This window comes from Drosophila willistoni, chromosome 3R, assembly GCF_018902025.1.
Source record: "Drosophila willistoni isolate 14030-0811.24 chromosome 3R, UCI_dwil_1.1, whole genome shotgun sequence".
Taxonomy (NCBI): domain Eukaryota; kingdom Metazoa; phylum Arthropoda; class Insecta; order Diptera; family Drosophilidae; genus Drosophila; species Drosophila willistoni.
Genome location: NC_061086.1, coordinates 17,878,985 through 17,892,543, shown reverse-complemented (window position 1 = coordinate 17,892,543; position 13,559 = coordinate 17,878,985). Strand labels below are relative to the sequence as shown.

The window sequence follows — 13,559 nt, the reverse complement described above, 5'->3', positions numbered from 1 at the left end:
TAGGGATGGGATGGCCCACTCTTGTAAGTCAAGGTTAGCGATTTTGGTAAATAAGAACTCTGCACGAGGACACATCCTACGCCTCTGTTATGGGCATGTACATACGTATATAAATGTTATTTTTGGCCTTTTTTGTATTTTTCACTTCTTTTCTTTTGCATAGGAAGGAATGGCAAACCCAAGTGCTTATCCTTACCCCATGCCAATGGGATTGCCGGAATGGAGGAAAAGTTCTCCATGTCTCCAGCCATATTCATTCCGTCATCACGGCTTGTCTGGCGGCACGTTCGCACTTTTTGCTGTCGCTTCAACTTGTTTTTACCCCAAACTCATCCTCTTTCACGGCCTTTTGCTGTGTTGTTATAAGAAACTCATTCGCATTGTCAACTTCGTTTTCATCAGCAGACAGACAAACTGACAGGCGCTTTAAGATAAAAATTTCTCCTTTTTTTTTTTGTTATAACTACACGGCGGCGTCGCTCAGTTTGGCCCACGGGCTCAACCCTCAATGTAACTCTCCTGTGCCGCTTGTTAGGCCCATGTACTTACAGATATGCCTTTTTATATACATATATAAGTATATGTGGTATATGAGATATAAGGTTTCTTAACATTTTGCACGCCTGTTTGGTTGCCCATTTATTTTTTGTTGTTCGCTGGTTTGAGTTGGAGTCCTTCTTGGCATGAGTTTGCTTGCGGGTGGGAGAGTGTCATAAAAAATGGCCCAAAAGACTGGGAAAGTTAAGCATCTTGGCTGGCATATGACATATTGCTTAAATGGTACCCATGTGGGATATTTGCCATGGACTATGAAGAAGATATGTCAAAAGTTATATAGTTGATATTACAAAGTTACCATAATTGGCAAGTGATTTTGTGTATGCTCCATATACATATAGACAGATATATGTATGTACGAGGGATGAAACTCAACCGAACGTATTCACAACATTGATAATCACGATTGTATTCAATGAACAATAAATACGCACACGATTAAGCGAGCAAATCGTTTAATTACAAGTCCACTTAATGCCAAAGCTAAAGCCAAAGGCTTTCTATCGACCGACAGGCGACAAGGATGCTTGACAAGGACATAGGCATTCGGTTCGGCGATTGCAATTGCCATTTGCTTGTTGGCATCATGTGACGCGACATTTTGACAGTCACAAGGCATGTGCCCCCTAGCCGATAGCAGCAATATGTCAATGCATTTGCAGCAAAAAGGCAAAAGAAAAAAAACAATAAGGAAGGAAAGAAAAATTGCACGATATGTAGGGTAAAAACTAAGTCTCATTGACTTAACTGACAGAGTTACAGTCAAAACTCAAGCGACAAGACAACCTTTGCCAATGGCACTTTTTTGGCAAAGTGCTCTTGGGACATTGGGACACTCGAACCCTCTTGCCCCCTCTGCAATCCACTGACACACCTTTGACCGTTGCGTTTTTAATTACAACAAAGCAAGAGCCACAGCCCCCGCTAACTTTGCCTAAAAACTTGGGCCAATTACAGGCGAAATCTCCCCCGACATGGCCATCATCGGACAAATGGGAGGGCCACTGCACAAATCCTGTGCATGTTTAAATTGCCATCATCGCGTTGAACGCATGTCATGTCCAGCTCCGACGGCTACCAAGTGAGCCGGAGTGAGTGTGAGTTGTGCCTTGTCATGGCTAGCAACACTTTGATTGACAGCTCCGGCTCAGAGTGTAAAATCAATGCGATTCTATCCCTTTTCAGCTCTCTGCTTTACCCTTCCCCACACTGAGATGGACTTGAATGGTTTTGCAAAGCCAGTGTATGCCATTTCCAATCGGTTGACTGAAAATTTTTGTCGATAGTATTTTAGAAGCTCTGCAAAATTAAATTTTTTAAAAGAGTTAAGGGTATGACTAATCTAAGAAGTAGCCTAAGCGTTAGAACTTAAAGTGATTAGGGAACTGGGATGGTTAATTGGGACACCCAGAGGATAGATAGTCTACGATTTATACTAGTTGTAATTTTAATTTTAGTTATTTTAATTAAAGCCAACAATATTGAATGCAATTAAATGACTTTGAGAATGGGAAATTGTATCGACAGATTGACAGTGGGCAAATATTTAATTTAAATCAGTGTCAGTGTACATTTCGCATTGATGTCCCAACAACAACAACTGAAGCCATGTGATCCATTGAAATGACATTTTAGGCAAAAGTCGATGATTGGCAGTTTTTCCATGATTGAAAAATAGAAATTCATTTGAATGCCGTTAGCGGTTAAGGTTATGGCTTTAAATTACTAAGTCCCTAGGGATAGAAAAACGAGTGGAAAATCTTACTTACTTACACATGATGTACAGCTATTGCTTTTATATAATTTGCCTAAAACTACATGTCCAGCCCCCCCTAGTCCCACCCCTCATGGTTGCAGGTGACCAGAGTTTCCATGGTCTTTTCAACTGTTTTCATTTAATTTAAAACATTTTCTTAGACAAAATTATAAAATCACAAAAAGTGAGGACTAACTGAAAAGGAAAATGTATTTTCGTTATGCTTAGAAGTTTCTTAGATATTTCACATTTAGCCAAGATACACTGTACTGAATGTGTTGTGCTTGTGTTGCTGGTTTATATCGGCCTAAATTGTCCTTCTCTTCTTACCTAACATTATTCATGGCCGGAGGATAAATTTGCCTTTCCTACCAAAAAATTGGGTGCAAAAATATTTGGCTTAGAGAAAATAGAGCCTCCTTGTCTTGCCCTCTCTTGCATTCCTTACCTTCTCACTCTACTCCTTCCCCCATCGCACTCACTGTGTTGAGGACAAAAGTAAGAATTTGGGGGAAAAAAACCAAAATAAAAGCCAGTCACATACAAAAGCGTCACTTTTATTTCACACGCTCCCCTACCCAGGATCAGGATGAGCCAATTTACAGTTTCGCGGCCACGTGACTTACTAAATCAACTTGGACTGCCCTGATGTTGAATGTCGTTGTCACTGTTGTTTTTGTTGTTGTTGGTGTCTATGCTGGGTCTGTTGGAGTTCGTTTGCGGCAACAAAAACTCAAAATCCAATTCCAATTCCCAGCCATGACGACGTCGTCTGGGCGATAGGACCAAAGGCAACTCGCACCGTGGTCTAGTTTCTTTTTAAAAATTAAAAAAATGAAAATTCTGCTTTATTCTAAAGAAGGCTTCTTTCTTTGTGGTTTGTCTTGAACACCCTTAACTAATTTTAACGTTTCAAAGAAAAATTTAATCCATTAAACATCAATAAAAATATCAATCTGAAATGGGTATAGTGATTGCTTCAGTCTTATCTTCTTATGTGGTTTAGTTCTAATTTTGCCGATTATGATGAAGTTAGAAAGAAGACCTGTTTAAGCATTATTTTAAATATTTTTAAGTTATCTAAATTTCATTAAATTCTAACTACTTTTGAAACGAATATTTGAAGTAACATGATGTGGTATAGTACACCTAAGAAAAAGAATAAATTTAATGGATAAAAAATTGCTGCCGGTTAGTTTTGTTCTATAAGATATCCTTTATTTGTGAAACATTTTGCCATTTTAGAAAAAATATATTAAGTTATGTTTAAATTCTATTCTTAAAGGAATTATTTGCAGTGAGGTGAAGCTGGTCTTTTGATAAATATAAGACAATCCTTAGTAACTAAGACTAGTTACTTGAAATAAAATAAAAGATTTTACTGGGCCAAACAATTATTCGCAATCACCATTATAATTAAACAATTTGAACTTTTTTGCAACTGACTTTGAACTGGGTTCTGATTTTCTTCAATTTTTAAGCGGCACTTTTAATCATTTCGCCCACTGTGCATTTGGCGGCGGAAATGTCAGCTTGACAAATCGCGTGCAAAAATCTGTGAAATCTTCCTTCTTTTTTTTTTCTTCCTTTTTTGGTTTGTTTTTGAATGTTTTAGCGGGTACGAGAGCAGATGTATCTTGGACGAGCCGCGCACATCCTCCTACTTTCTCCCACTCTTATCTCGGTTCTCTGTTCTGTCCCCCACTTCTCATCCTCATGTGTTGTGTTTGGCGCCTTGGCCACCGCTGGCGCCTCTGTGGTAAATTTTTTGATTAATCAAAGGACATTTTTTGTGTGTGTTTCTGTTGTTGTTAGCGGTTTTTTTTTCTGTTGGTCGGTGTGCGTTAAAGGAGCCAGAATTAATGCAAAAATGATGAGTGGAAATTTGTCAAGCTTATTTACTTCCGTCATTTAATGGGCCCGCGGCACATTGACAGGACAGCGGAATTTATCTTTGTTTGCTCCTTTTTTCCAGTTGCTGTTGTTGTTGTTGTTGTTGTTGCTATTGTGCGTCTGCTCCCGAGGCCTGAGGACATTTTATGCATAATTTTGTGGGCGTCGTTTGGCTTGATGTTTCTTTGTTTGTTGCTGTTGTTATTATTGTTGTTGTTTTTTTTTGTGCCTTGGCTGGCAGTTTACCTGCGGCCATTGGCCGGCTGCATATTTTAGCCGGATTTGTCATAATGCGTTGAATATATTTCCAAACAGCAAAAAAAAAAGAAGAAGAAAGCCCTTAAAGTGCTTGTCTTTGCCTTCATCCGGTTTTTGTTTCTTTTTTAGGTAGTTGTTAAATCGAATTTTGTTATCGCTTTTCTTTTTTATTTCGTTTGCCTTTACTCTTTTATCCGTTTGTTCTACGAAAAAAAAGGTAAACGAATTATAGGCAACCGTTAGCTATTTAGTTTGCAAATTGGTTGGCAAACGAAATTGAAAGATGTGTTCTAATGGAATTTGGTCAACCTTTAGAAACTTTGACATGTAGTTCATATTTAGCAAGGAGGTTCGTGTTTAATTGAGACTCGAGATTCAATATATAAAATCAATCGTTTATTGGATAACCATTTTGGCTTTAGTTACTAGTTTGCTCATTATGCCAATACTTCGATACTGACGCCCTAATAACACTGATTCTCAGCTGCTCTGATAGTAAGTCTTTAGTTCTGTATTACCTTACTGACGAGCCTGATTGTGTTTTTAAGTAACATCCTTAAAAGGCAACTTAAAAGCCTTTCAAACTCTAAATTATTTATTTCAATCTAAATTTACCATATTCATGGCTTCCAATCGATTTGGCAATAATTATTTGTGGCTTTACTTTACTTACCTATGAATTAATTCATCTCTAAAATTCTGGTATTCCGCTTTCACGCCTTCAAATTTAAATTTTCCTGTTTTTGTGGTAATTTGTGAGTTTGTTTGGTTTCGTATTTTTTTGTTCTGTTTTTTCTTTTTTTTTTGGTTTACATACATATATTTATTTCTCATACATCATTTAATACATTAACAATTCACATACAGTATTTAATTAAATTTACTTGCCATTGATTGTGTGTGTTTCAGTTTCCGTGCAGAAATAGTTTTATGTAAATTTATGTATGATATTCTCAACTTTTCATTTTTTTTGTATATGTATGTAGTATGTGGTAGGTTTTTTTTTGTTTTTGTTTTATTGGCTTATTTATAAATTGTTGCATTACATTCATTGGATGATTCTTTCATGTGCCTAGACTAATTCGATTTCGACTATATACAAATTCAACGGTTACCTTGTTAACTTTATTTTTTCTATTAATGCCAGAGAACGGTGCCAAGAACCGCAGTCCCTTCGAAATTGATGTGGCCGCCATTCAGTTTAAGCTTAGGGAATGACATGATAGCGTCCTTTAGAAGGGCAGCAACTAACTCTGCAAGCAATGCCAGTGTAGCAAGACGGAGAGATAGATCGGCCAGATGACTGTAAAATGGATATCCTTGAGTGACTGATTATTACTTGATCAAATGGGATGGGACTCACCTGATCTGACTGCAACACTCGAACCACTTTCCATTAGTCTTTGATTGTAGCCGGTATCCTTTAATGCCAAAATTGTGGTACGTACACGATTTTCGCGCCTTAAGCTGGCCAGTCCCATGATATCGGCAATGCATCGCAGTTCCAACATCTCACTCTTGAGAATAAAACGTTGGTCCTCAATATGAATGCGTAACTGCAGATGACTGGCATACACTGTAAAGCCTTGAATGTTTCGTGTGATTTCATTGATTTGCGGTTCAAGACTGGCCAACGGTGCCTGAAAAAAAACAAAAAAAACCAAAACCAACAACATCAGCGTTAAAGCCATCAACACCACCAACGCCAACGCCAGCGCTAGCGAGCAATATATGCGGGTCTGACCCAATCCAATCCAAACCAAACCCCGAGCCAAAGCCAGACGCCGACCCAGAGGCCCCAAAGTAAAGAGCTCAGTGTCAACATTTGGGTTTGACTTGGCCCTGATGCATGACACATGAGTGACTTCAACTGAGTGACTGTGGCCAGGCTGCAACAGCCAGTGACATGACACACATATGAAAATGCGGTTGCCATCTGGACGTGTGTGTGTGTATATAGGAATTTGTCCACCATTGATACACAATTTACAAATTGTTGCACAACAGTGCGTATGCTTAATGTGTATTTTTCACTCACCGTTTTATTGTTAATATACCAAGTAAGCTTTGCCACTGGACTCGACCATTCTGAACTGCAATTGGCCACCAAAGTATCGCGATACTTATAAGCATGTCGCACACCAGTTATATATGGATCAAATTTGGGTAAGACTGTAAATGAAATAAAGCAAAAAATACTTAATAATGGATTTAACGATTTAATGTGCAATTATCAATTAAATAAATGTCTACAGATTTTGTCATTTTGTTAGCAGAGAGACTTTGTTGTTGTTTGCTTAAAAATAATTCAATCAAAGCTTAATGACCTATGAAAAGGTAAGTGCTTTCCTGTTACTGGAAATCATCCTTCGATGATCTGAGCCATAAGGAAAATATTTGCATACCAAGAGTAAAACTAAATGTCAGATGCAAACACTCAGGTAATTATCAACTCACCAATTGCAAATATTTATTTGAAGTGTTAATTAATCTTTATAAATAATTGCCAGGATAAAGTTTTTTGATGAAAACAAGCGTAATTTGGTTTATTGCCTCAGCCCACACACACACACACACACAGAGTCAGCAATTTCATTTCCCAGCAACCGCAGCACAGTGGGCACCAACAACAATATGTTTGAAGAACAAAAGTCGGTGTCTCACTTTCTCTCTGAATTTCGCTAGCTCATCCTCTTTCTCTCTCTCTCTCTCTCTCTCTCTCTCTCTCTGTCTCAGTCAAATGACTGAGTTGTTGCCGCAGTTGTTGTTGAAAATTTGTGAAATATGCTAAGGACCCAAAGGCAAAGCAAAGTAGAGGAGACAGTGGCATGGATATTGGCAGTGCCTGGTAAGGGGGCAGGTGGGGAAGAGAAAACAGAGGCACTGCCATCAAAAGTCAGGCAGTCGGCAGGACTATAAACTTTTTAATTGACTTAATACAAACCACTTTGGTGGAAAGTTTTTGACCTGTTTCAAGTACAACTTACTGAGGCGATTGCGGTAGGCGGAAGTTGGAGCTTGTAGCCCGGAGTTGAAGTTGATGATTGCGGCCATGTTGTGCCGGTTTTGCACCATTGGGGACCGTTGCCCAAACTACCCCAACCACTACCTATTGGCTATATGGTAGCCGGAACTGTGACTTGCATTGGCAACGGCAACGACACACACACACACACACACACACATACACATATATACGGAAATTTTACGAAAACAAAGCAATCAACTCGGGTAAATAAACCAAAAATACCAAAAGTACCAGTAAAACACAACGAAACAACAAAGCAACAAGATTGAAAAAAACAAAAATCAAGAGCACACAAAAACAACAACAGTTGATGGTTGTTTAAGGCGAGTTAGAGAGAGAGAGAGAGAGAGAGAGAGAGAAGAGGAAAGTGGAAAATTCCTCTCCTCCCGGTTTGAATGCTAAACGAATCTAAAAACTGGTACGAGAAACAGGTAAGTAAAACAATTTGAAAATGCCATCATAGCTCTAACCACAAATGATAACCCACAAAATAAATGAGTATATTAGAGAAATTAGGGTACGATAAGCTATTCAGATTCTGACAGATTTAAAAATGCCATATTGTATTTTGTAGTTATTTAGTCGTTGTTTAAGTTAATTAGTAATTTATGCATTAATGTCTATTTTCTCTTTAATCTTTTAGCCTTTTTCTTATGACTTTTGAATTTCGTACCTCTGAAATATGAACATTTTTTAAGTTCTTCAAAATAAAATGCGAAAAATACTAGGGTTTTTTGTGTTATTGTAAAATCTCCCTTAGGAAACTCTATTAAAAGAGTTGTTAGTGATAGAATTGTAAACTGTGTAAAACGAAATTGTATTCCGAGTAGTTTTACCTTTATTATATAGTGTTATTTAGTATTATCTACAGAAAGAAACATAAACAAAAACATATGTATATAGAGACAAAGAAGGTAAATACATATGTGTTTAATTAGTGGGAAAATGTTATCAGCTTGCTACTTAAACATTGCCAAAAAATCCCCTTAGTAATTATGTACGGGCCAGGCCACCATACAATCCCATCCACCACCCCTTTAACCACTCTCTTTAGTTGCGGACAACATTTTGTCAAAGTTAATCAGTGAGTCGACATACGGCACTCAGCTAAGCGGCAAAATATTTGCTCTGACAAAAGTTTGACCCAAACCTCAAGGCTTTTGGCCCAAGTCCTTATCAAAGAGAACAAGGTGAGGACTTTGCTGTTTTTTTGAGAAAATCGAGCTTCACCGGGATCTCCAACTGACTATGTCAAAGTTCCCTTTTTTTTTTTCTTTAAAGTGAATGAATATATGTGTAGGTATGTACAGGGCGATGGCGATGGCACTTCAGTGACAAAATTCCCAAGTTGATTGTTGGTCTGTCAACAGCTTTTGCCTTCATTGAAACAAAAAACTGAACAGTATGGCATTAGGGTTTGGTTTTTCAACTACGTGCAGCTACCACGACGGAGTCATCCGTTCTCGTTCCCATACACGTTGTGTTCACGTTGTCCACCGTGGACACATTGTTCTGGCTGGGAGTTTAAACTTTGCTTGTTGATGAAGTTTGATACCATGAACGGTCGGTTAGTTGGTTTAATACGTGTTGTTGTTGTTGTTATTGTTGGCATCCTCCTATGGTCATGTTGCTTCTGCTTATATAGATACATATATATACTATATGGTGGTTGGCTTTTTTCGGGTATTGTACTTTTTATGGCTTAAACTTTATATACATTTTATATGTTCATCTATATAAATTAAAATGACGAAATTTTGCTGGCATATGTCAAAGACGGACAACGATGTCCTGAACAATGAATAAAAATGCAGTCATAATGTATACACATAAATTTCTCTTCATATGTTTATAGTGGTCACTTTGTTAATAAGAAAAACTTGTGTAATACTGAAAGTAAATAGGAGAAAACGATATAAGTAGTCGGGGAAGGGGGGGAGACAATAACTTAATGTTGTGTAAATATTTATAAATAATTCTATAGTCACTTTAGCTATAAAGCTTATTATAATCCTATTAATTTTATGTTGTAGATGAAGTGGTCAAAATTTACTAAATTATCAAATTGACTGCAAGATTTTATAGTGTAGGGATAATTTGATTTGTTTAAAATTCCGACTCAATGTTATGTACACTAGAAAGTCTTGGTCGATAACTAAACTAAAGATTATTTTACTTTATGTATCACATTATGTAATCCGTAAAACGACCAAAGAGATAGTATGATTTAATTTAGTATATGTAGGCTACATAAAGTATGCCATATCTAAGCTCCAACATTAAAATGAAACCCATCTACAGGTACAGTCAGAAGTCCTTGGACCCCTTGTACATAATCTAGTCATTGTGATTTCCATGTAATACAAAACAACAACGAAACTTAAGCATGGCTTACTTTGTCTATTTAAGTACGTTGAATAGATAAAAGTCAAATTGACATGCAAATAGCAAAAGCAGGCACACACAAACACAGGACAGGATGAAAAGCAGTGGGCAGAGGCGGGAGGCAAGGCGTAGGTGTACAAATACCCAACCAAACATCCAATTAAAGGCGCAATACAAATGCGAAAATGTGAATTCAAATTTGATTGTTACGCGTAAACAAATGCTTAAGTGCGCATTATGCAAATCAATACTCTTAAAGTAATGTCAATAAATAAAGCCAAGCCCCAAAGTAAACGGCACAGAAAGGGCGACTGGAGGGGGTGCGAAAGAACGAGATAAAGGGAGAGAAAAGAGCCACAGCAACAAAGAAACAAATCGCTGAGCGGCAAAATTGCGACAAATAAATCATTTTGAGCCGCATAGAACTACATAGAACAAAAGATTTAAGCAGGCCATTTCCATTTTAGCCTCAAATCGACATTGGACCAAAATCAATTGATTTGAATTTCAAAGCGTACAGAGTGCTCCCTCAGTCCGCAAACCCCGTTCTTTGGCCACAATCAACCGCAGAAGCATAGGGTAGAGGAGAATCATCGTCATGTACGCTGCCAATCAAAGCGAAATCAAAATGGCGGCCTAGCACTGTGGCATCGTTTGGTGGCGTTGACGTTAACAAACCCAACTACAAGTCCCGCAAACGAGTTGGCCCTGTTCTTTTTGTTGTTGTTGTTGTTGCATACCGCTGCCGTTTCTGGACCACTGCCTGCTGTTGCTCATCCTGGTTTCGGCTTCTGCCTCTGTTTCTGGTGTCGTTCTGGCTGTTGGTGTTGTCTCGGCACTGCGTGAGCCCAGCACGTGACAACGCCAAAGACCGCGCATTGTAGATTATAAATTGATTCATACAAAACTCACAATTGAGTTGAATTTGTTCTGGTGCTGATGCTGCTGCTGCTGCTGGTGCGGCTGGCTTGTTTGCGGCAGGTGTGAGGTGCCTGGTGGTAGGTGTGGCAAGACTACGCGACGGTTGTGAGGATTTATTAACAATCATTACTCATACAAATGGCTGAAGCGTGTCACAATTTTGCAGTATTTATGCGGCGCCCTTTGAACTGCCTATGGGGCCCCAATACCCCTTCGGCTACCTACACCACCAATTGGGTGGTGCTCCTACTTTGCTACAGTTCAGTTGGGTTCGGTTCGGTCCTGTTCTGTTCTTTTCTGTTCGTTTCGGTGCCTGTCTGGCATTGATAAATGAAAAGGAGTTTTACTGCTTTTGGCCCTCAGGGTTGGTGGCCGTGCAAAGACCATTTATAATTTTATTAAGTGTTTGCAAAATTGCACATAATTTGTTGTCTTTGTGCGATAAACATAAATCATAGACGTCAAAAATTATAACCAGATACCTCTATGTACATGTACATCCATAAATACAAACACACATTCATATCTACGGAAGGAAAAAATATCCAATATTTTGACAAATATGCTTAAAAACATAAATGACAAATTTTTGAAAAGAATTATGGTAATTATGGGAAATCAAAGTGCAAAAGAAAGGTAAAGTAGTTGTCACATAATCAAAACTGAAAAATGTGAAGAAAAGAATTATAAATAGATTAAGTGTAGTTTGCATATCTATTTTTAAGACGGCCCCCTTAAACTTGTTAATATAAAGATAAACATTTGAAATAAAACGTGTCCATTATCTCTTTTTCTATAGTATATGTTGTATGGAGACGAAAAATTCATAAGTTTTGTTCATTCTACAGGAATCTACATACGTAGGTAGAATTAATGAATGGAAACACATTGTAAGCAGATCAAAACACATTTCAATGTCTTGAAGAATTAATTTATTTAACGAATTTTACTACAGGCAAGTTTAACTGTAGTTTAACTATACTAAAAACTTCACAAGTAAGCAATTTTAAGTCAAAGACAAAGAAACTAGTCGGAATGAAAAGATTCAGACTCATATATTAACATTTCTTTATGTAAGCATTTACTAAAACATGTAAATTTATATAATTGCGCCATTAACAATGGTTGAAATGATTATCACTCACAACAAAAAATTGGCATAAATGAAATCAATTTATAGTCATATCAATAAATAAATTTTTGAACATCACTACAAAATTCTTTAATTTGCATATATTATAAATTGAAAATACTTTTAGTACTTACCACCAACTGTCATATTGGCTGTTTGATCGATTAGTTTAAACTCAGGTGCATCGCCGGATACCTCGCAACGGTATTGACCCGATGAATGAACATTCAGTTTCTCCAGCTCCACATTGCAGATGAATTGATTGCAATGCGACGAACCATCGGCTATGGTGACACCTTTAACGGGAAACCAATTTGTTGTTGGTGGTGTGACTGGTGAATATCTACAAAGAAAGAGATGCATACAGTGTGTGAGGGAAAGCAGGAGAGTCCATAGCCTATATCAACTTGAACTGGAGTACTGCACCAGAGCCCCAAAACCATGAAATATTGATGAGCGTATGCAAAATAATGGAAAAAAAAAGGAAAACGAGATTTTTCGAGGTTTTCCTTTTGCTGCATTTGCGTCAAAGTTGCGCTAACGCTGGCGAACAAAACAGCGCAGAAAAAACAACAAAAAACAAAAAAAAATGGCCTGCAGATAATACGTTCATCGATTTGTAGCCGCTTTTATATGAATAGAATGCCAGTTGCCAGTTTTCAATGCAACTGCAATTTGTGGCACTCCTGCAACTTGAAAACACAATCAAATTTGAATTCAAATTGCCAAGTGCTCGTCCATACAAATACATTGATGCAAAATGTTGCATTTGATTATAGCAATTAGCCGAATAGTTGGTTATGCCTGTAAGGGAAGAGGTAGTGAATTCCTGGCAGGAATATCGATAGGAATTCTCTCTCTCTCTCTCTTGCCATTGCTGCCAAATAACGATCCTCTGTAAAGTCCTTGTTCTATCAAGCAAATATATTTTATAAGGATGTTTATAATATTTGCCACAATTCTACAACCAATAATTTTAAGAATGCCAGAATTCCATTAGTTTTGGCTTTCACATATTTTTTACATATTTTAAAGAGAATATTGCATACTTTACTGTACAATTAGTTTTTAAAACCATTATTGAATTTGTTTTAATACTACTCTTATTTAATTTGTGAGATATTTATTAAAATTTTAAGTACTCTGGGTGGAATTCTTTTTTGCAAATTATGTTTGTTGTGCTTTAAAGGCAACCACAGTGTCAAATGTTCATAAATAATTGAAAATAAGTGCCGACCGCACAATCAAAAATCCCACACAAAGCGTAATTGATAAAAGCCAACTCTCTCTTAGTTGGTCTATCTGCCTTTGACACTATGTTGCCGGTTGCTGAGCAGAAGGGTTCGTTTTTGGGGGAGGAGACCCAAGCTCTTGCCCCGCTGAACAAATGTCAGAAACAATAACTTGGCATGAGTAAAAATGCCCAATGCCATTGCGAATGTGGTCAACTAAACGCATTCAATTTACATGCAATTGTTCCCACTCACGGATTGCAAAGTGTTGGCCCGTGGGCGTGGTCAGTCCATTTGGCAAAAACCCGTAAACCGTTTAATGGTTTTGGCAGTTGACGTAAATAATTTTTTTTTGTTTTTTTGTTGTAGCCATATTTGTTCATGGATTTAAAATCA

The 13,559-nt window shown here is 37.6% G+C and overlaps 1 protein-coding gene across 1 annotated transcript in view; it reads right to left on the bottom strand.

The window, feature by feature from the left end:
* Positions 1-5,463: 5,463 nt before the first annotated feature.
* LOC6647503 overlaps positions 5,464-13,559 on the bottom strand; it is a 32,932-nt gene continuing 24,836 nt past the window's right edge. Inside the window, exons 3-6 of the mRNA XM_023178704.2 lie at positions 12,066-12,274; positions 6,504-6,637; positions 5,829-6,105; positions 5,464-5,768 (exon numbers count right to left, since the gene is read on the bottom strand). Of these exons, the coding sequence (XP_023034472.1) occupies positions 5,713-5,768; positions 5,829-6,105; positions 6,504-6,637; positions 12,066-12,274 (676 nt within the window). The 3' untranslated portion in view covers positions 5,464-5,712. The remainder of the gene's footprint in view (positions 5,769-5,828; positions 6,106-6,503; positions 6,638-12,065; positions 12,275-13,559) is intronic.